General features: G+C 48.8%; 1 protein-coding gene across 6 annotated transcripts in view; it reads left to right on the top strand.

Annotated features, from left to right (window-relative positions):
* The first annotated feature begins 4,048 nt into the window (after positions 1-4,048).
* Positions 4,049-23,401, top strand: part of MPP3 (MAGUK p55 scaffold protein 3) — a 79,576-nt gene continuing 60,223 nt past the window's right edge. For 4 of the 6 annotated variants that reach the window (XR_013390441.1, XR_013390440.1, XM_077917383.1 and 1 more), the window contains exons 1-5: positions 4,050-4,378; positions 15,105-15,219; positions 16,604-16,722; positions 19,206-19,283; positions 23,178-23,258. Coding sequence is in view for 4 of the 6 variants with exons in the window: in XM_077917383.1 (XP_077773509.1) it covers positions 15,195-15,219; positions 16,604-16,722; positions 19,206-19,283; positions 23,178-23,258 (303 nt within the window). In the remaining 2 variants the exon portion in view is untranslated. Of the gene's footprint in view, positions 4,410-15,104; positions 15,220-16,603; positions 16,723-19,205; positions 19,284-23,177; positions 23,259-23,401 lie in introns of all 6 variants that reach the window. The other 2 variants (XM_077917384.1, XM_077917382.1) reach the window with 2 other exon arrangements.

Genomic DNA, 23,401 nt, shown 5'->3' with positions numbered 1-23,401 from the left:
ACCATAGCCCAGGTTGTGTGGGATGCTTCAGGGACCAAGTATGATAGTGATTCCTGGCACGCTGGAAGGGGTGGGAATCATTGGCCCACCGTATCAGACAGCTTGAGAAGCACTATTGTAAACGATGTGAAATTCAATCAAAAAGACAACAGGGGCATTTGCTTTAAAAAAGTCTTTCCAAATGGAAAGAGACGCAAAAAGTATGCGTGCTGAGGGCAAGGGAAAAGAAATTTCTGAGCTATGGACTCAGCGAGAGCCAGGAAATTCATCTGAGTTTGCTCCTGTGCCTGAATAATAAGCCAGATTTTATTACCTGGTAGAGAGAGCTAAAAGCTCAGGCTGCATGTTTGTTCTCGAGAGAGCCGCTTACCTGTCGTTTACATGAATAGGGTACTTTGGCATTAACAACTGCAGCAGTTAGAGCAACCTGGCATAGGGGAGGAAGTTGTTGACTGATGAAAGCACAAGGCTATTATTTTCCCTTTCTAGAAATAGGGGGCAGGTAAATGGCTGGATCCTGCTAGCTTTTGCGGGCAGGGCTTTGATTTGATCCTTGCTAGCCAAAAGCGTTAGCTGCAGCTCCCTAGAACTGTAAATTATAGCCTGTATAATGCATAGAAAGGAGGCAGGGAATCTCACCCGTCTTGCAACAGCAAGGGATCTCCCACATGGAAAGCATCCCCGAATCATAGGCATGATGCATTCTTTGCAAAAAAAAAAAAAAAAAGTGAGAGCAATGCATGCTGTTAATATTGTAATTTAATGTCTCCATTTCTTCATGGGTGCTCTGCGATCTCTGAGAAATTAACCATGCAGCCACAAATCAAGATTCTCCAAAGGCAGCTAAACCACACTAAGATGTTATTCACTCATGCAATGTACACTGTCCAGTGTACCAGCAAGATGCTCTGGCTAATTCCACATTTTTTAAATAATATTAAAAGCAACGGCAACACGAAAAGCTGCCAACTTGGAAGCAGAATGAAGTTGCACGTTATAGACAATGCACGTTATAATTTGGGTTGGTGTGTACCCTGTCGATCTGCCCCCTTTGCAAAGAATAAACATAGTTATGGCAAAAAGAGAGAGAAAGAAACCTTTGTTCTCCCATCTAATCTGAAGGAGGAAGATCACATTGAAAACCCCACTTTCCTTAATGTGACTTCATTAGCATTGAAAGGGAGTTGGGGGGGGGGGGAGAGATGCAAGCGCTGGTTATGTAACCAGCAGGGAAAGTTTTATGCATGGAAGAAGAAGCAGCATTGCACAAAGTATACAGGGCATTTGCTGCTGGGCAGGCTCAAGACGAGGCTATGGCCATTTTTAGCGCATTGGCCAGCTGATGAAGAGCTGCAGGGAGGGAGCAGGACAGTGGTAATATACGTAAAGCATTCTTTGTCCTGAAAATGCAGTCAGAAATTCAAAAATTATTAACAGCTATTATGGTTTAGTCGTTTCTGACTCTTTGTGACCCCATGGACCAGAGCACGCCAGGCACTCCTGTCTTCCACTGCCTCCCGCAGTTTGGTCAAACTCATGCTGGTAGCTTCGAGAACACTATCCAGCCATCTCGTCCTCTGTCGTCCCCTTCTCCTTGTGCCCTCCATCTTTCCCAACATCAGGGTCTTTTCCAGGGAGTCTTCTCTTCTCATGAGGTGGCCAAAGTATTGGAGCCTCAGCTTCAGGATCTGTCCTTCCAGTGAGCTCAGGGCTGATTTCCTTCAGAATGGATAGGTTTGATCTTCTTGCAGTCCATGGGACTCTCAAGAGTCTCCTCCAGCACCATTATTCAAAAGCATCAATTCTTTGGCGATCAGCCTTCTTTATGGTCCAGCTCTCACTTCCATACATCACTACTGGGAAAACCATAGCTTGAACTATACGGACCTTAGATTACATTAAAAAACAAACAAACTGACCTTTTTCCTGAGAGCTCTAATCAGCTTACCCTTTTACCATCACAACAACCCAGTGAGGTAGGATGGGCAGCAATGAGTCAGAGTCCTCATAGTTGGCTTGAATGTACCACCTGGTAGAAGTTGACATTTCCAGGAATTTTGGTGCATCAGGGCATTTTGGGAATGTCAAAATGCGGCTTTTAGGGCCTATTTCATACACCCGCCGGGAGTCCTTGTGGGCCGAAAGGCAAGATTAAAAACAACAAGTATAATTCTGCATTCGAAGAGCTAACGTACATCGCCAGTGTGCAAAATTTATTGCATGCCTCCCTGCTTCTTAACCGACATTGCCTTCCTTAAGACTTTTCCAAGTGACAGTGCTGCAGCAAGAAGAGAAACTGCACCCGGCAGGACTCCCTCTTTGTGCAACTTTCATTAGGCTTCCACCCGAGTCAAGCTGACGTGCTTCCCTTTCCTCAAAGAATATGGATTGCAAACATTCTGACAGCTTGGTTGGGAGCATTCTGTGGAATCGCAACAGCCGATTGGTGCCAGAGGCTTCACTGCCACAGGTGCAATACAATACAGGCAGAACAGAATGAGGAGGGGATGTAGCACCTTTCCTGCTTCATTCAGGTGCTGGTTTGTGTCTGCTTGGGAATTCTGAGAGCAGCCCCCCTCCCAGCAGCTACTCAGAGTGCCGTTTGATGCTGCTTTTTCTGATGTGGTTACCAACACAGCTTTTGAGAGCCTGCAGGCTCTCTGTGGATCTCGACTACTAATATTTGTCGAAGAAAGGAGGGGAAAAAAGGGGGGAAGGGTCATTCCACAGTAAACAGCGGAAGAGAAAAGGGCCGGAGGGCAAAACAAACGAAGCAGCAGAGACAAAAGGCTGTAGGGAAGCACAACTCCAACCAAACATCGAAATTAAAACCAACATAATAAAAACACAGAAACGGTAAAAGAAGAAACTCGGTAATTTAGGAATGTTGGGGGCTGCTGGGTAGCATATCTGGTTCTTGGTTCATTTAGGTCAGTACTGTATTGGTTTCCTTGAGGAGCGGGGAATGCTTTTCAGTTTGAGGGCCGGATTCTCTTGTGGGTAACCATCAGAGGGCCACAGGCAAGCGGAAGGCGGGGCCAGAAGCAAAAGTGGGCGGAGCACTGGATGTAAATATTACAGTCTGGCTAGTTTTGCACACACCCTTCTCTAGCCTCCATTCAGAAAAACAAGAGGGATTATTAGATCTCAAGCACATACAGTGATACCTCGGGTTAAGTACTTAATTTGTTCCAGAGGTCCATTCTTAACCTGAAGCACCACTTTAGCTAATGGGGCCTCCTGCTGCCGCCGCGCCACCAATTTCTGTTCTCATCCTGAACCAAAGTTCTTAACCCGAGGTAATATTTCTGGGTTAGCAGAGTCTGTAACCTGAAGCGTATGTAACCCGAGGTACCACTGTATTCCGGCCAGGCAAAAACACCCAGGATGTGAAGGAAGGCCTGGGATGAGTCTCAGGGACTAGGTGGAAAGGGCTGCATTTGATGCACAAAAACCCCAGTCAACACTGCCAGCACCTCTTTAGGGTTTCGCAGAAGAGACATTTTCAGCCCTACTTAGAGACGGCTGGACCTCGAACCTAAGACTTTCTGTATGCAAAGCCACTGAGCCACCTCCCTATGTATTTCCCTGGGCTTCCAGCCAAGGAGGGTGGAGCGATGGGTGGAACCGACCCCCCTCCCTGTTCCATCTCCGGCGCTCCAGGAACGGCGGCGAGGGAATCCCCCAACTGAGCAAAGGATTCCTCCCGGCCTTGATGGTAGTGAGAGGGCCTCTTCTTCTCGGGCGCACCAGGCACCCCCGATACGCCACCCCACTCCGATTCCCTGTCCCGGGCGAGACAGGGCACGGAGCCAGAGGAAAGGCGCAGCAGTGCAAAAGTTATGTACCCGCCACCAAACCGCGGCGAGGCCACGTTTACTCGGGAGCAAATCCCGCCGGGTCCGGGGAGACTGACTCGCGAGTAAGCGTGCGCAGGAGAAAGCAGAGCAGTCCCCCTTTCCCCCTCCCCACGGCGGAATCACGACCCTGGGCCGGCGAGAAGCAGGCGCGCCTGCGTCTGGGGAGGGGGCTCCCTCTCTTCGCCGCTCGGAGGCGCAACTCCCGGGGCGCAAGAGAGAGGAAGGAGGCCGGAGGAGAGCAGCGCCTGGCGGGCTTTCTGTTCCCGGCGCCGAACAAAAGGGGGAGGAGGGCATGTGCAAAGGCGAAGGGGGGGGGGTTGTTGTCTCTCCTCCCCTCCCTCCCTCCCTCCTTCCTTCCCCACGAGTCCCATCCTCGCCGCGAAGCGCATGAGCAAGGCGCGCCCTGCCGAGGAGCAGAGCAGAGCAGAGCGCAGCGCGCGCGCGCAGCCGGTGGCGCCGCCGAAGGAAGGGACCAGCCAGGGCGGCCGGCGAAGCGCGGATCGCCGCTCCTCCTGCGGGTAACGTTGCAGCGGGGATCCGGGCGGGCAGGTAGGTAGGCAGGCGAGCGAGCCAGGCGGCAGCGGCGTTGGGAGGAGCGGGGGAGAAAAGGCCGGGCTGGGCCGAGCCGAGCGAAGGCTGGAGAGCTGCGCGCGCGCACACCTGGCCCTCCCTCTGGACTCTCCTCCTCTCTCTCTTTCCCCCTCTCTCCCCCACCCCCCATGGGTTCCTTTCCCCTATCCGGCCTCCTCCCCATCCCTCCAAAGGATAGTCTGTGTCTGTCTCTTTCCCGTCCCCAGGCAATGTTTAATTTGGAAAGGTGGTTGGTTACCTGGGTCTCCCCCATAGCATCTCTGCAGTTGGAGCTCATTCGCTGTTGACCTGGGGAAATCCCCTGCCCTCCCTCCTGATCTGTAGGGGTCCCTTGTGGCGGGAGAGCTGTGACGCCCTGTTCAGAGATGCTTTCTCATGATGCCCTGGCATGACGCGGTACTGCCGAGGGTGAGCCTCGCTGCCACTTTAACCCCACGTCCGAGGGGCTGGACGTTGGCTAGCCTTCGTTCAGGGGAACGTCTCGTCTGGAGGCCTCATTCCGGGAGTTACTCCCGGCGAGCAGAGAGCAATGATTTCCTAGAAGCGTAGAATTGTAGAGGGTCATCTAGTCGCACCCGTTTCAGTGCAATAGTCTTTTGCCCAACGTGGGGCTCGAACCCGCAACCTTGCGATTAAGAGGTTCATGCTCTACCACCTGAGCAGGCAGGCAGCTCACAGGCCTGCCTGTGGGATGTGTTCTCTCTGTGTGGGGGATTGGTTGTGCTTACTCACCCTTGAGGGAAAGGCCCTCTGCACGTGCTCAGGTGTTCTTGTGATTTCTCACAACCTAGGGGAGAGGTTGGTGAGTCAGAGAGCAACATGAGATGCGGTTTTCCTTGCTATTCCCTGCCCCTGTGCTCCTTTCACACACATATATGCTGATGGGCTGGTGCAGGTTTTGGGGACCTGTGGCCCTCCAGATGTTGCTGAACTATAACTCCCATCTTCCCTGGCTATTGACCTTGCTTGCTGGGACTGTTGGGAGTTGTAGTTCAGCAACATTGGAGGCGGGCAGAGATTCCCCATACCATTAATACAGTGGCGCTGTGGGTTAAACCACAGAGCCTAGGACTTGCCGATCAGAAAGTCGGCGGTTCGAATTCCCGCGACGGGGTGAGCTCCCGTTGCTCGGTCCCTGCTCCTGCCAACCTAGCAGTTCGAAAGCACCTCAAAGTGCAAGTAGATAAATAGGTACCGCTCCGGCAGGAAGGTAAACGTGCACTGCTCTGGTTCACCAGAAGCGGCTTAGTCATGCTGGCCACATGACCCGGAAGTTGTACGCCGGCTCCCTCGGCCAATAAAGCGAGATGAGCGCCGCCACCCAAGAGTCGGTCATGACTGGACCTAGTGGTCAGGGGTCCCTTTACCTTTTACCTTGGGTTACAGACGCTTCAGGTTACAGACTCCGCTAACCCAGAAATAGTACCTCAGGTTAAGAACTTTGCTTCAGGATGAGAACAGAAATTGTGCGACGATGGTGGCGCGGTGGCAGCAGCGGGAGGCCCCATTAGCTAAAGTGGTGCTTCAGGTTAAGAACAGTTTCAGGTTAAGAACGGACCTCCAGAATGAATTAAGTTCTTAACCTGAGGTACCACTGTATACTGCTTCAAACTGATGTACCCAAAGTGGTTTAACAATCAATGCCTCTTTCCAGGGAACTCTGGAAATTGTAGCTCCGTGAGGGTAATAGGAGTCTCCTAAGAACTCTCTGCACCTTCAACAAACTACAGCTCCCAGAATTCTTTGTGGGGAGCCATGGCTGTTTAAAGCAGTAGCAAAATGCCTTAAATCTGTGGTATAAATGCAGCCCTAGACTAACATCCTGTTCCTCACTGTGGCCAACCAGTTGCCTCTGGGATGCTGTCAAGTGTGACCTGAGCACCACCACAGCTCTCTTGCCAAGAGAGTGGCTACTGCTTTGGATTGGCCGGGTGACCTGCCATTCTGATGGCTTGACCTATGAGATTTACCCAGGAGGCGGGAGAGGCTTTAGAATCTGCTGAGGGGCAGAGACTGGCCCAAAGCAAAGCCCACGATTCTGAGTCCATCAAAGAGAAGCTGCCTGTGGAAAGCACAGTGTGGGCCGAGGGCCAAGCCTTAAGCCATAGGACAAACGCTTAAGGCCAGCCAAATGCTTGTGATGGCAGAAGCTGGCTGTGCAGACTTCTAAGTAAACTTGGGAGCTGATGATGTTTGTTCAGTTTGATGGCATATTACCCCCGCAAATGGATTTCTTGCTACATGCAGGGACTCTGGGTTGTCAGCATTGAGGCCTGAAAACGGTGGTATATGTTTTGCTTGTAATTGGATCTTTTTATTATTATTATTATTAAAAAAGACAGTTTTTAAAATTAGGTTCCATAATACTATGTGTGTTTAGCTGGCCTGTTGTAAATGTTTCGGAACTGCCCTGGGATATCTGTTGATGAAGTGCAATTTTCAAAGTGCAATACAATAAAATAACTGCATTAGAAACTACTTCTTGCTAGACTGTAACCAAGGCTGCATAAACACTATACAGTCATACCTCATGCTACATTTGCTTCAGGTTGAGCGTTTTCAGGTTGCGTCCTGCGGCGACCCGGAAGTAACGGAATGGGTTTCGCCACTCGCATGTGCGCAAACACACAAAATGACATGCACAGAAGCGGTGAATCGCGACCCGCAGACGCATTCCAGAAGTCCTTTTGACTCCCAAACTGTTCGACAACCAAGGCGCGGCTTCCGATTGGCTGCAGGAGCTTCCTGCACTCAAGCAGAAGCCATGTCGGATGTTCGGCTTCTGAAAAACATTTGAAAACTGGAACACTTACTTCCAGGGTTTCGGCGTTCGGGAGCTGATTTGTTCATCAACTAAGCTGTTTGAGAACCAAGGTACCACTGTACCTTCAAAGTGTTGGTTCAAGGATGTGTGTGTGTGTGTAGTGCTTTTTTTCTAAAAAAATGTTTAGGGGTACTCTCATTTTGACTGAAGAAAATCACCATTTTATAGTTCAAATTGGGGAAATAAATACAGTCAATGGACAAAAGTACAAAGATTCACAAAATGTTAAGGGGTATGCATACCCCTGTGTACCCCCAGAAAAAATGCACTGTATATATAAATGAAAGGAGAATTCCTGGGTGCCAAGATCCAGGTTTGGGACAAGTACTCTTGGGTGAAAGAACCCCAGTAGAGATTTAAAATCACAGAATATGCAGCAACATGTGGAAATATAGGCTGTTAGATTATTAATGTATGTCCCGGTGAGTTTCACAATTTCCCTCTTCCCCCAGCTTAGGAAAAGACCACACGTTTGGTAGGCTAAAAATAAAATAAAATACTTACAACCTCTTCAAAGGTCAGGTTCATGTGCTTTTCCATACATCAGTCAGAAAAGTTGCATAGGCAGTAAAACTTGGCTTAGTTGCAAAGTGGTGAAGTTCCTAAACTGTTGGTAAAGAAACTCCAGAATGGCTTGTGAGAACCATCTGGTCTGAGCTTGGAGCAACCAACTTAGACCTCTTCACACATTGAGCTTGATTACCTAGTCCCTGCTTAGGTGAGCTAAGCCTGGCAGGACAGCTTACTGCATGGTCTTAACCCTTTCATGCCTAGAATCATAGACTTCAATGCAGTCCCTCATCCAATTTGAAACCATACCACTTTTTCCCTCTCAAAGAATTCTGGGTGTTGCAGTTTGCTAAGAGTTGTTGGGAATTGTGATTGTGAGGGGGAAACTACAGTGCCCAGAATTCATTGAGGGAAAGAAAGGTTGCAGTGTGTACCCAGCCTGTGTGCCAGTGGAGGTCCAAGGTGGAGAAGTGTCTGTGTCTTCTGCACCTTTTCAGAAAAGAAAAGGTTCTGGCTTTTGATTGTGTAGAGCCTGGAAGCAAAGGAAGGTCCCCTAGGGTGGAAGGTGCCTGATGCAAGGATGGTCCCACAGTGGAGAATCCAAGCCCCAAATCTCAAAGGGCTGCCCTGTGTTGTGCTTTGCTTGTCAACAGCTTTGCAAAGTTCAGCAAGAGACGTCTTGCACAGAGTGCCTGTAAGCTTCTGCAGTGTGGATGGCAGAACATTTCGTACTTGTGCGTGGGAAGGTATTAGGACCAGAGCAGATGGGCAAAAGGTCTAGGCAGTCTTTCCCAACTTGGTCCTGGAATCATAGAATTGTAGAGTTGGAAGGGAACCCAAGGGGCATCTAGTCCAGCCCCGGTGCAATGCAGAAATCTCAGCTAAAGCATCCCTGCTGGTCACCTCCAGCATTTTTGGATTCCAACTCCCATCAGCCCTAGTCATCATGGCCAATGACAGGGGATTGTGAGGTTTGCGGTCCAAAACACTTAGAAGGTACCAGGCTAGGGAAGTCTGGGCTAGTGGTTAGTGGGCTTGGCGTATAGCCGTACTGGCCTTAATGCGATGGATCACATCACTTCCTACCTTCTGCTGCCTGGAGGTAGGAAGACGGAAAAGTGCTGAGCTGCCTGAAAGGTGCGGCTCCATATACAATGTCTACTCAGAAGAAAGTCCCGCTGAGTTGAATGGAGCTTCCTCTCAGGCAAGCAGGTTTAAGACTGAACGTGAAAACTCCCATTGAAAGATCACCTGCTGGATAATAAGCCCCGCTGAATCCAGCTGGACTTGGGTAAACAATATTTAGGATTGTGGGGACCTGTTTCTGAGCAAAGGTGCGTAGTACAGCTGTACCTTGGAAGCCAAACGCCTTGGCTCCCGAATTAATCGGCTCCTGAACGATCAAAACCTGAGTGTGTGTTTTCTGTTTTTCAAACGATTTTTGGGAGCTGAATGTCCGGCACGGCTTTCACGGCTTCCGATTGGCTGCAGGATGCTGCGCTTTGGTTATGGAATGGTTCCGAGAGTCGGATGAACTCCTGGAATGCACTCTGTTTGAAAACCAAGGTACCACTGTAGTAGTAGTAGTAGTAGTAGTAATAATAATAATAATAATAATAATAATAATAATAATAATAATAATGATAATAATAATAATAATTTATTACTTATACCCCGCCCATCTGGCTGGGTTTCCCCAGCCACTCTGGGTGGCTCCAAACCGAATATTAAAAACACAATACAGCACCAAACATTAAAATAATAATAATAATAATAATAATAATAATAATAATAATAATAATAATTATTTAATACCCTGCCCATCTGGCTGGGTTTCCTTAGCCACTCTGGGTGGCTTCCAACAGAATATTAAAAATACGATAAAACATCAAACATTAAAATCTTCCCTAAACAGGGCTGCCTTCCGATGTTTTCTAAAAGTCAGGTAGTTGGATAGTCAGAGCGTAGAATTACTCTAATTAGGCTTGATCTGCTAAACAGGTCAGAAGAGGCCGATAGACTGTGTGGACTGTCTCTGGATCAAGTGTCTTTTTGTTTTTTAAGTTCTCAAAGCTCTTAACCTGGCTCAAGGCTATCGCTGGATGTTCAACTGAGAATCAGCCAGCCAGCCCATCATTTGAAAAATAAGACTTTAGAGCTGTCTTGCCCCAAAATGGCAACTAGACCTTCCTTTATGGCAACTACAACCTTTGTTTAGGGAGCCATTTGGCGCCTAGCTTATACTGTGGTACCTCAGGTTAAGTACTTAATTCGTTCCGGAGGTCCGTTCTTAACCTGAAACTGTTCTTAACCTGAAGTACCACTTTAGCTAATGGGTCCTCCTGCTGCTGCCGCGCCACCGGAGCACGATTTCTGTTCTCATCCTGAATCAAAGTTCTTAACCTGAAGCACTATTTCTGGGTTAGCGGAGTCTGTAACCTGACGCATATGTAACCTGAAGCGTATGTAACCCGAGGTAGCACTGTATACTGTACCTGAGTTTCTAACACTGCAGTACCCTTCTGTGGTTTCCAGCAACTGGTAGTCAGAGACATACTGCCTAGTATCCATTGCTTATTTATCAATCTGACCCAGTACCTTGGAAGTCTTAACAGCTTAGTTCCCGAACGTTTTGGCTCCTGAACACCTCAAACTTGGAATTGTCTGTGTTGGTTTGCGAACTATTTTTGGAAGCCGAACGTCCAATGGGGCTTCCGTGGCTTCCGATTGGCTTCCTGCAGCCAATCAGAAGCCGCACTTTGGTTTCCGAATGTTTTGGAAGTCGAATGGACTTCCGGAACGGATTCTGTTCTACCACCACGTTTATGATTGTATTGTCTGCTCTGACCAGCAGTGGCTCTCAGAGGCTTCAGGAAGAGAAGGCTCTTTCGCTGTCACCCTGCTATCTGTTCTCTTAAGAGGCAAGGCGCCCGCGCTGGAAGTGGCGATGCTCTGCATGCGCATCACGTGCGCAGCCGTTGAGCCGAGGTATCTCCCCGGCAGTCCTTGCTGCTTGTGAACATATGTAAGCGTCATCTAACATGGGCCTGATGCCGCGGGGCTGCCTGACATCCGTAACAAAGCGAGGAAATGGAAGTGGACAGGATTATGTAACAGCGGCAGGCTCAAGGCCTTTTAAAATTAGGACTTTCCATCATGGCAGGGGAGGATGAGGCGAGGAAATTCCTGGGTGAATGGCTACGTTTGCCACAAGATTCAGAGCTTAGGGAGCTGGCTTATGCTGGCAGCTCCCACCACTAACTCAGGTAAATGGTGGCGGTTCTCCCAATGTTTCAGGTAGCGGAGTTTTGCGGTCTTATCTGGAGAATGAACCTGGGAGCTTCAGTTTGCTAAGCAGGTAAAGGGACCCCTAGGTCCAGTCGCAGACGACTCTGGGGTTGCGGCGCTCATCTCGCTTTACTGGCCGAGGGAGTCGGCATACAGCTTCTGGGTCATGTGGCCAGCATGACTAAGCCGCCTCTGGCGAACCAGAGCAGCGCACGGAAACACCGTTTACCTTCCCGCTGGAGCGGTACCTATTTATCTACTTGCACTTCGTGCTTTTGAACTGCTAGGTTGGCAGAAGCAGGGACCGAGCAACGGGAGCTCACCCCGTGGTGGGGATTCGAACCGCCGACCTTCTGATCGGCAAGTCCTAAGCTCTATGGTTTAACCCACAGCTCCACCTGCATCCCTTGCTAAGCAGGTGCTCTCCCTCAAAGCCATGGTCTGTCATTACCTCGGTGTTTCACAGTTTGCTCTTCCTGAGCATGGTGTGTTAGAAATCTTACATATTACGGCAGGCTTTGTTGATCTGTCATCTCTTGAGTTTTCCTTAGCGGTTGGTGAAGCTGCTCATGAGAACTCAGGCTTCTGATGTGGGGTGGCAATGCTGTTAGGAAGACATTCCCAGGTGACGAACCATTTCCAGGTTTGGTTAAAACGAAGTTTTGGCTGGTAGTGGGGGTGACGACAGCTGGAAATAATGTGAATACCAAACTAAGCCTCCTAGAGCAAAATATACAGCAGGAAGCTTAGTTTGGTGAGAATTGAGCATACAGTTCCAGTAAAAGGTAAAGGTAAAGGGACCCCTGACCATTAGGTCCAGTCATGACCGACTCTGGGGTTGCGGCGCCCATCTCGCTTTATTGGCCGAGGGAGCCGGCGTACAGCTTCTGGGTCATGTGGCCAGCATGACTAAGCCGCCTGTGGCGAACCAGAGCAGCGCAAGGAAACGCCGTTTACCTTCCCGCCGGAGCGGTACCTGTTTTTTTACTTGCACTTTGATGTGCTTTCGAACTGCTAGGTGGGCAGGAGCAGGGACCGAGCAACGGGAGCTCACCCCGTCATGGGGATTCGAACCACCGACCTTCTGATCGGCAAGCCCTAGGTTCTGTGGTTTAACCCACAGCACCACCCGCGTCCCTTATACACTTCCAGAGTTAATGCTAAATACGTTACTTCTGGTAAATGAGCCACCGTCACTGTGATTTTTTTTGTCCTGGGCCTCTTAGACTTGTCTATTCATGTACTGTATGAGGGGTGGATTGGTTGCCAGATGTGAATTTTCCCCTGGCTCTCCTACCCCTCTATGGTGTCCATCTGTCTTGAGAAAGAGTGTGCTTTCAGGGGTGAAGTCAAATTGTTGGAGAGTTACGGCGCCTGCTGTGGCTGTAGAGACCAATATGGGAGAGTCATGTTTTGTTGTAGCTGGGGCAGATGAAGGCATCTGGTTGTACTGCTGCAGATGTCCCATGGCGTTTCTTCTCTCTGCGATCCTCCCAGCGGTCATTCCTCCTCTGGTCACTGTTGTGGATATGTGACCTGACTGTCTGTCTACAAGCGCAAGGGATTTCCACAGTGTTAATGTTGCCAGTCTTCATATTATGAGTGCAGACATCTTTGTAGCGCAGAATTGGTCTGCCACTGGGCCTGTTGCCAGCTCCCCATAGAGCACATCCTTGGGGATCCTGCCTTCTTCTACTCTGTGAACATGACCAATCCAGCATAGACGTCGCTGAGGCAGGAGTGCGAACATGCTGGGAACGATGGCTTGGGGAGAGCACATCTTTGCTTGAGACTATGTCCTGCCACGTGATGCCCCAAAATTTCCTGACACATCGTGTGACGAAGGCATTGAGGCATTGCTCCTAGCAGGTGTAAATTGCCCACGACTCACTTCCGTAAAGCAGTGTGCTCAGCGTGCAAGCTTTGTAGACCTTGCCGATTGGAAGGTTGGGGGTTCAAATCCCTGTGGCAAACTGAGCTCCCGTTGCTCTGTCCCAGCTCCTGCCAACCTAACAGTTCTAAAGCACACCAGTGCAAGTAGATAAAGAGGTACCACTGTGGCGGGAAGGTAAACGGCGTTTCCATGCGCTCTGATTTCCGTCACGGTGTTCCGTTGCGCCAGAAGCAGTTTAGTCCTGCTGGCCACTTGACCTGGAAAGCTGTCTGTGGACAAACGCCGGCTCCCTCGGCCTGGAAGCAAGATGAGCGCCTCAACCCCATTGTTGCCTTTGACTGGAGTTAACCCTCCAGGGGTCCTTCTTTACCTTTTACTGAAGCTTTTTTTTGCTGAAAGCCACTGCTCTAGAAAATGGTTCCTGGATGAACCTTGCTGCAGGATGAATTTTTTGGGCTATAAGTTGCATCTCCTGTCTGCAGCTATTTCACCTTTTTTTTTTTTTTAAAAAAAAAGAAGAATAGGAGGAAGAAGAGGACGAGAAGACTAATGTAACCCAATGCCAGAGAAAGGGAGTGCACAGCCTAGAAACAATTTTTTTTGAAATGAGAGAGAAAGGCTCAGTAAGCAGGAAGGTGGGGGGTTGAGCTTTGCTGGGATTTATTAGGTTTTCCCTCCAGTAAAAATGAAAAGACTGCAGAAAAGTTTTTGCTGGTGTGCTGCAGACTAGAGAGCTAAGGCACAAAGTCGAGTGGGAAATGACGTTAAGGGTGCAGTCCTATGCATATTTACTTGGCATGCAATCGGCACGCACAGGCTTGCATTATAAGGCTGCAGCCCCAAGCATCAGTTCCTGCTCCTTTGTGGCTGTGCCCTCCTGGAGTCCACGTCTTTAGGTTTCTGGTCTCTCAGAATGTATTGGTTGGGCTGTGAGGCCAGCCTGACTGACTGCTCCCCAAGCAATTGTCTCTTTCCAAATGCAGTCAGACCTTGGTTCCCGAACGCTTCCTTGTTCGGCTACCGAACGCCGAAAATCCAGAAGTTAGTGTCGTGGTTTTCAAACGTTTTTCACAAGCTGAACCATAGCTGTCAACGGTCCCTTATTTGGCGGGAAACTCCCTTATCCCAGCGCCGTGTCCCGCTGCTGTCCCTTATTGATGATGTCACTTAAATTTCCCGGGTTTCAAAGGAAGCAGCTCCTCTCCCTCCCTCCCTGCCGGCCAGGGAGGAGGGAGGCGCCAACTGTGTTGCTTGGCTGCGTTGCTCACCCAATAAGGAGTCTAAGAATGGCTGGGGGGTGGAGCTTGCATGCCTTGTGCCGATCAAATTGGCCGCGTTGCCTGGGGACTCGCCTCTGCTCAGCGCTTCCCAGCGGAGAGGTGATGGTGGTTTTCCTTGCTGCATCCCCTTTGCTGGGTTGCTGCGCTCTGGGAACCACTGCTTGAGGCTTCATTTGACTGCTGGCTGGGCTTTCTGCCTTTGGCTCGGAGGGGCTCAGAAGCTGAACGTACCTGTGCTCTGAAAATCCCTTATTTTGGCTGCTGATCCCTTATTTTTGAGGCTGCTGGTCCCTTATTTTCAAATCTGTAAGTTGACAGCTATGAGCCAAACGTTCGACGTGGCTTCCGCTTGAGTGCAGGAAGCTCCTGCAGCCAATCGGAAGCTGTGCTTTGGTTGCCGAACATTTCGGAAGCTGAACGGGCTCCTGGAATGGATTAAGTTTGACAACTGAAGTTTGACTGTAGCATGGTAGGAATTCTGAGGAAACAAAAATGGCCAGCAATATCTGAATAAGGCAGGGATGGGGGAAACCTGTAACCCTCTAGAGCAGCCTTTCTCAACTTGTGGGTTGAGAAGGCCAGAGCTCAGGGATGATGGGAGTTGTAGTTCAACAACATCTGGGGACCCACAGGTTGAGAACCACTGGTCTAGATGTTGATGAACTACAACTCCCATGGGCCATGGTGGCTGGTGCTGATTGGAGTCTAGCAACACTGGGAGGGTCAAAGTCTCCCCAGCTCAGGAATAAGGCACAACTCCACCTCTTGTTGAATCATCATCATCATCATCATCTTTCCAGCCTTTCTTGGTCAAATATGCAAAAGCAATTCATATCTGTTTGTTTCTGTGACTCTAGACATTCTGGGCCCATAACCCCTGAGGGTGAGTCCATCGTTCGGGCTGAAAATTCATCATCCACTCTAGGTAGCTGAGTGAAGAATAAGCCATGCCTGTCCTGTCAGAAGATTCAGGTAAGGAACCTTCTGCTGATTTAGTACATTCTCAAACTGTTTTAATAGGGTGCTATATTAGAACCATGTTTGATTGAAAACCTGGCTCAGAGCACCGTAAAGGCTTAACAGATAAACAGTAACATGCCATTAATACATTTGTAAGATTTTTATATATTTATTGCATTTGTGCCTCTCCATTCCTCAAGGAGCTCAAGGTGGTGTACATAGTTCTTCCCCTGCATTTTATCCTCACAACAAGCCTGTGAGGTAGGTTAGGCTGAGAGGCAAGGACTGGCCCAAGGTCACCCAGCTAGCTTTATGGTTGAGTGGGGATTTGAACCCTTAACCTCCCAGGTCCTAACCATCACACAACACTGGTTCTCCTTTGCTGTGCTCCAGTAGAAATCCCTAGGGCGGTTCACAGGTAGTTATGGGTGAATCTGGCAATTTCTTTTATTTTCTATTTTTTATCATACAATAGAATCTCTACAGAGAAAAGAACATAGCATTGAGTTTATGGCGTCATTTTACATGGTCTTAAAACATTGTTTTAACATACTGTTTCTCCACAGACAGGTTTGTGAGGCTGGTGGAAGAGCTGTCCATTTCAATTTCAGTCTGTCAATTTCAATCTGTCAATTTCAGTTTTTCACACTTTCTCATTTTTTCCAATCGGTTCCCCACATTTTTACCTCAGTTTTTACATCAGGAGGGGGGTTCAGGTATTGCCATTATTGTTCTTATTATGATTATTATTTTGACAATTCATATGCTGCTTAATTGAAGTCTTCTCAGAAACACAATAACGATGAAAATAAGACTGAGCTAAAACTATAAAACCAGGATTCAGTGGCTAGTGGAACAGAAAACAACAGCAACCAAAGGAGTTCTGTAAGGGCAACACTGAGATTCGCATCATAAATTTCTACCACAACCAGTGCACATTTAAAGCATATGCCTTTCCCCAAAGAATCCTGGGAACTGTAGTAAGTTAAGGGTGCTAGCAGTTGTAGCTCTATGAGGAGGGAACTACAGTTCCCAGGATTCTTTGGGAGTCTTGTGCTTTAGGTGTTCGGCATCGATCTGCCCATAGGAGTGCAGAGTGGCTGGGGAAACCCATCCAAATGGGTGGGGTATAAATGAACAAATTATTATTATTATTGACAGATCCATCCTCTGGACCCATCGGCAAGTGAGGGCTGGCTGTGTTTGGTGGGGCAGAGCCCCATTTACCTTAATAGACCAGGGTCCCCTGCTCCCCACCCCAACCCTGGTTTCTCATTTTCTGCTTTCCCTGTGGCAGAAGCTGCCACGAGGACTTAGCCTACAGCTCTGGCTATGCTTTTCAAAACCACTGGAGAACCGGTACCCCCAGTGATTTCCTTCTGCGTTTCTCTGACAGGTTTGCACGAGACCCTCGCCCTCCTGACGTCCCAGCTGAGACCCGACTCCAACCACAAGGAGGAAATGGTGTTCCTGAGAGACATCTTCAGCGAAAGGAGTCTCAGCTATTTAATGAAGGTAAATACTCTGAGCTGCCCGGTTCCCAATTGGCCTTTCATTCAGCCAAGGGAGCTGCTTTTCAAACCCCTGAACTCAAAAAGCTGGACATTGCGATGTAACCAAGAGAGTGGTTATTGGTTGCCCTCACAGCAGTGCCAAGGAAATAAATAACTATCTGACTTTTAGAAGACATCTGAAGGCAGCCCTGTATAGGGAAGTTTTTAATGTTTGATACTGTGTTGTGTTCTCATTTGTTGGATGCCGCCCAGTCTGATGCACAGATTACGCACACAGTACGTTTCCGAGCACAATTCAAAGTGCTGGTGTTGAAATTTAAAGCCCTAAATGGCCTCGGTCCAGTATACCTGAAGGAGCGTCTCCACCCCCATCGTTCTGCCCGGACGCTGAGGTCCAGCGCCGAGGGCCTTCTGGCGGTTCCCTCATTGTGAGAAGCAAAGCTACAGGGAACCAGGCAGAGGGCCTTCTCGGTAGTGGCGCCCGCCCTGTGGAACGCCCTCCCATCAGATGTCAAAGCGATAAATAACTACCTGACATTCAGAAGATATCTTAAGGCAGCCCTGTTCAGGGAAGTTTTTAATCTGTGATATTTTAGTGTATTTTTGGTTTCTATGGAAGCCGCCCAGAGTGGCTGGGGTACAAATAATTAATAATAATAATAATAATAATAATAATAATAATAATAATAATAATAATAATTATTATTATTTTCTGAGCATTTCCAAGAGCTTTCCATGCTCAGTCCCAGGCATTAGTGGACTTCCTAGCCTGGCCAGGCCTTCTTAGCTGCTGAGGCGAGACTACATCAGCCGCTACCCGGCCATTCTTGTGGCTCCTCTGCCCTGACATAGCTCTGGCTTATGCTTTCTCCACATATATGTCCCCACATAGGCCTGCCCTACATAGCAGGGAGACATTCCACTAAACATTCAGAGGAAAACTCCCTCAGAACTTCACAGCCAATCAAAGCACATGCTGCCTCACTAGAGATCACGCCGCTCTGCCTGGTTGCTAAGCAACCCCGCCTGCTGTCCCCACCCTCTTTGCCGGAAACTACAACTAATCCAGAATGCGGCAGCTAGACTGGTGACTGGGAGCGGCCGCCAAGACCATATAACACCGGTCTTGAAAGACCTACATTGGCTCCCAGTATGTTTCTGAGCACAATTCAAAGTGCTGGTGCTGACATTTAAAGCCCTAAATGGCCTTGGTCCAGTATACCTGAAGAAGCGTCTCCGCCCCCATCGTTCAGCCTGGACACTTAGGTCCAGCGCTGAGGGCCTTCTGGCGGTTCTTTCACTGTGAGAAGCCAAGTTACAGGGAACCAGGCAGAGGACCGTCTCGATAGTGGCACCCGCCCTGTGGAACACCCTCCCACCAGATGTCAAAGAGAACAACAACTACCAGATGTTTAGAAGACATCTGAAGGCAGCACTGTTTAGGGAAGCTTTTAATGTTTGATGGACTACTGTGTTTTAATATTTTGTTGGAAGCAGCCCAGAGTGGCTGGGGAAACCCAGCCAGATGGGAGGGGTATAAATAATAAATTATTATTATTAATTATTATTACAGTGGTGCCCCGCAAGACGAATGCCTCGCAAGACGAAAAACCCGCTAGATGAAAGGGTTTTCCGTTTCTCGATGCGCTTCGCAAGACGATTTTCCCTATGGGCTTGCTTCGCAAGATGGAAAGGTCTTGCGAGTCTTGCGATTTTTTTCGCTCCCCCCCCTTTTCTAAGCCGCTAAGCCGCTAATAGCCTTTAAGCCGCTAAGCCTTTAATAACTGCTAAGCCGCTAATAGCCTTTTAGCCGCTAAGCCGCTAAGCCTTTAATAGCCGCTAATCCGCTAAACCGCTAATAGCACTAATCCGCTAAGCCGCTAATAGGGTTGCTTTGCAAGACGAAAAAACCGCTAGACGAAGAGACTCACGGAACAGATTATTTTCGTCTTGCGAGGCACCACTGTATTATTATTATTATTATTATTCACCAGTCTACCTTAATGCTAACAGAATTAACCCTTAAGGTGCATACCGAATCATCCCTGCTATTGCTCTTCCAACACTCCTCCAGGTTTTTCCTCCATCTGAGATGTGACAGGTGGCTACAGGGAAGAAGGCCACTATATGTATGTTTTCTCTAAGACCAAGTGCTTCCGCTTGCCTGTTTTGGCTCAGAGGCTTGTGGCTTTAGCATATCAACAGGTATCAATATGGTACCTCAATCGGTAGAGCACGAGAATCAGGGTTGTGGGTTCGAGCCCCACATTGGGCAAAAGATTCCTGCATTGCAGGGGGTCAGACTAGATGACCCTTGTGGTCCCTTCCACCTCTACAATTCTGTGAGAAAAGTGCCTGTCTCCAAATGTCTTTGGCGCTTGTGTTTTGGCCTACAGTGCTTTGCACATCTGCCCCTGTCCCATTTAAATGACCACCGCTTGAACATTATATTTTGTATGTGTTTGTGTCTGCCTTCTGTTTCAGATTCACGAAAAGTTGTGCCATTATGAAAGGCAGAGCCCGGTCCCAGTTCTGCACAGCGCCTCGGCTCTAGCTGAAGACGTAAGTGTCTGGTTGAAAATGCAAGCGTTGCCTCCTTCTGAGCATGTGTGTTCAGGGCTGGCGTCGGAGTTTGGCGCCACTGCGCACCTGCCAAGGCCCCCACCCCATTTACCGAACCCTGAAGACTTTTGTGGTAGCCAGAAACTCTGTCAGGGCAGAGGAGCCACAAGAATGGCTGGGTCGTGGCTGATAAAGTCTCGCTTCAAACCCAGATGTCAGAAGTTATCCCCCCACCCCACATGAAAAGTCTATAAGGGGTTTGCGAGGCCTCGCCCGTGGTTTGCAAGAAGTGGCGGCGGCCTGCAAGTCCTCTTGGCGGTAGTGGGAGGTAGTGGCAGAAGCTGTGGCAACCTGCCTCAGTGAGGCCTTGCAGGCCACCTCTGCATCTGCCACCGCCTCTTGCCACCACTGCAAGGCCTCGCAGGCCGCCGCTACTGCCACTGCCTCTGACTGCCGTGGTGAGGCTTCACAGGCTGCTGCTGCTTCTAATACCCCCCCCCCCGCCATTGTTGATTCTGCCTCTGTAGATTGTCCTGAATACCACCATTTGGTAGCCAAGCCCCAAACCAAAAGTCCTGCTGGGATGCATTTTGACTTGCCTGCTGCTGAAAATAACCACGAGGTGATTGATAGTATCATTTATCCATTTTAGACAAGTAGTAGCAGTTGCCAGGACATTGTCCTGTTCGCCTCTGCGTAGTTCCTTCCTTATTTCAATTTTTTTGACATATCAATATGTTGTGATGTTTAGCTGGTGATATATGTAGTGCGGGTGGCGCTGTGGGTTAAACCACAGAGCCTAGGACTTGCCAATCAGAAGGTCGGCGGTTCGAATCCCCGTGAAGGGATGAGTTTCCGTTGCTTGGTCCCTGCTCCTGCCAACCTAGCAGTTTGAAAGCACGTCAAAGTGCAAGTAGATAAATAGGTACCGCTCTGGCGGGAAGGTAAATGGCGTTTCCGTGCGCTGCTCTGGTTCGCCAGAAGCGGCTTAGTCATGCTGGCCACATGACCCGGAAGCTGTACGCCGGCTCCCTCAGCCAATCAAGCGAAATGAGTGCCGCAACCCCAGAGTCGGCCAGGACTGGACCTAATGGTCAGGGGTCCCTTTACCTTTACCTATATCACAGTATTGAAAACCAGTTATCGTCCAGCCCTACTTGTGATGATAAAACACACCCACCTCCCTCCTGACTCGACTGGAATCTGTTGCTACGCACAAGCTGCAACTTTTATTTGGCATTGTGGTGTTAACTCAGCGGTAGGCAAACTATGGTCCACGGGCGAGATACGGCCCGAGGGGGTCATTATACTGGGCCCCGGCCCTTGCCACCCGCTCGGTCAGTCCCTGCGCAGAGCTAAACTGGCGTGGTACGCCAGATTAGCTCCGCGCGGGGACTGACTTCCAGGACGCAGCAACGGCTTCCTATTGGCTGCAGGAAACTCCTGCAGCCAATAGGAAACCGCAGACGCCGTCTCCTCCCTCGCAATGGGTCCGAAAGTCAGCGGGGAAAGAGCGGTGGTCGTGTGTGCATGCGCACCGGTGATGTAGCCCGCCGGTGGAAAAGCTTGCCAACCCCTGTGTTATCTGATCCCTGCCACCATTTTTTTCTAGTGATTTGATGGTGCTGCAGAGAGTAACTTTGCAATGTTTCCATCTGAGATCTCTCTCTCTCTCTGCAGAATGTTGCGCAATTTATAATTTATTAGACTCTCTGGTGCCTTTGCCATAATCGAGCAACACCGCCTCCAGACAGGCCTACGCTTTTTTCTTTCTATAGTCTTATATCCAGGAGTAACTGAATCTCATGTATTATAGTTGTTCTACCCAGCTTCTAATATGCCCTCTTATGCTGCATATGTTGGGATGGATTTGGAAGGTAGGATAGGATATATTACTTATTTGTTATCTTTCCTCTTAGCATCTAGTTTAGCAGAGTCAAAAATATACAGTCGTACCTTGGTTGACAAACGCCTTGGCTCCCAAACGCCGCAAACCCGGAAGTGAGTTTTCAGGTTTGCGAATGTTCTTTGGAACCTGAACGTCTGATGTGGCTTCTGCAGCTTCCAATTGGCTGCAGGAGCTTCCTGCAGCCAATCAGAAGCCGTGCCTTGGTTGACGAACATTTTGGAAGTCGAACGGACTTTCAGAACAGATTTCGTTCAATTTCTGAGGTACGACTGTACCATGCAGCATCAATATGGAAAGCCGGGGCGATGCTGTGTAGCTTTCTGTAATTATCCAGGGTGCTGTTTGGCAGATGGGATCGTTCCCTATATCCCTCCAAATGAAATAACAACACAGAAGTCTGCAATGTAAAAATATAAAAATATTGTTTACTTACCTAAAGTTGCAGACAGAATATAGCAGTGAAATAAGTCAGGTAGAATATCTTTTTGGATTACAAAATAAATGGTTTAGGCCAGGGTTTCCCAAACTTGGGTCTTCAACTGTTTTTGGACCACAATTCCCATCACCCCTGACCCATGGTCCTGCTAGCTATGGTTGGTGGGAATTGTAGTCCAAAAAGACCTGGAGACCCAAATTTAGGAAACCCTGGTTTAGACCAAAGATGGAGCCTATACGTCTGCATGGTGAGAAAGGAAGTGTTCCTCAGGTGGGAGGAAGTGATAAGGATTAGCTTCCTATTGTTACCCTTCCCGCCTGGGCAAGCAGAGGATATGACCTCACAGAGTGCCCTTTCTAGGAATTCACAAGGAACTCCATGTGTCCTAACCCTTTGCTCACCTAGCAATGGGCTCACCTAAGGTGGGATTTTATATTTTGACTGGAGCATCATTTCTCCACAGCACACACACAGTCTCCACCCCCATCATTAAGCCCAGACACAGAGGTCCAGCTCTGAGGGCCTTCTGGTGGTTCCCTCACTGCAAGAAGTGTGGTTACAGGGAACCAGGCAGAGGACCTTCTCGGTAGTGGCGCCCGCCCTGTGGAACGCCCTCCCACCAGATGTCAAGGAAATAAACAACCACCTGACTTTTAAAGGATATCTGAAGACAGCCCTGTTTAGGGAAGTTTTTAATGTCTGATGTTTTATCACTTTTTTTGATTATTGTCATTCATTCTGTTGGGAGCTGCCCAGAGTGGCTGGGGAAACCCAGCCAGATGGGCAGGGTATAAATAATAAAGAAGTATTATTATTATTATTATTATTATTATTATTATTATTACACACCATACATTTCCTTCTTCCCCTGTGTAATCCTGGGAACAAACTACAGCTCCTAGTATTATTTGGTGGGTGTGTATGTTGTGAATATATGGTGTGTACACAACCTTAGTCTCTATTCTCATTTAGTTGCACACATGGGCCAGGTAGACACATCACGCTAAACCAAACAATTGCTTAGTGGGACTATGCAAGCGTGCAAATTCCCAGAGGGGCCTTTGCAGCCACTTTGCTCCTTTTGGTCTGATTTGGCAGGCTGCATATGTTCTTATCTGCAGGGAGGGCTAAAAAAAAAGACTCATGCCTAAAACTGTGGAAAGGCATGGACAGTCAGGGGAGATGAGGGATGGCTAATCCTTTGCCCTCCAGAGGTTCCTGAAGTACACCTCCCATAACCCCTGACCATTGGCTGTGCTGGGTAGGTGTGATGGGAGTTGGAGTCCCACAAAATCTGGAGAACCGCAGGTTCCCCATCCCTAGTGTATATGAGTTATTGAGGTCGATGGCACATCGGAGCTTTCTGTGCTCCTGGATTACTTCCCAGCCTTGTGTACCTTTGCAGGGAGTTTTATATATGCCGCAGAGGTGGACATCGACATGTGCTTGCACTGAGATTAGCAAAACATTGACCCGAAAATGCAAGGGAAAAATAAGACGCTGCCATGTGCATGGATGATCTCTCTCTCTCTTTTTCTTTCTCTTTAAGGTTATAGAGGAATTGCAGACTACGCCAATGAATAATGACGAAAAAGAGCTGTTGCAGTTGCTTTCCACTCCTCATCTCAGGGTAAAAAACGGTTCTGTAGCTTGAGAAAGGGGTGGTGTTGGAGGGGGAGCAACTGTGCTTTTGGCTATTTCCTTGTCAAGTCTAGTCATTTGCCGCTGCTTAATTTACATGCAGGGACGCGGGTGGCGCTGTGGGTAAAAGCC

Source organism: Podarcis muralis, chromosome 13 (assembly GCF_964188315.1).
Source record: "Podarcis muralis chromosome 13, rPodMur119.hap1.1, whole genome shotgun sequence".
NCBI lineage: Eukaryota > Metazoa > Chordata > Lepidosauria > Squamata > Lacertidae > Podarcis > Podarcis muralis.
Note: the sequence above shows the minus strand (reverse complement) of the source record. Positions and strands in the feature narration are given on the sequence as shown.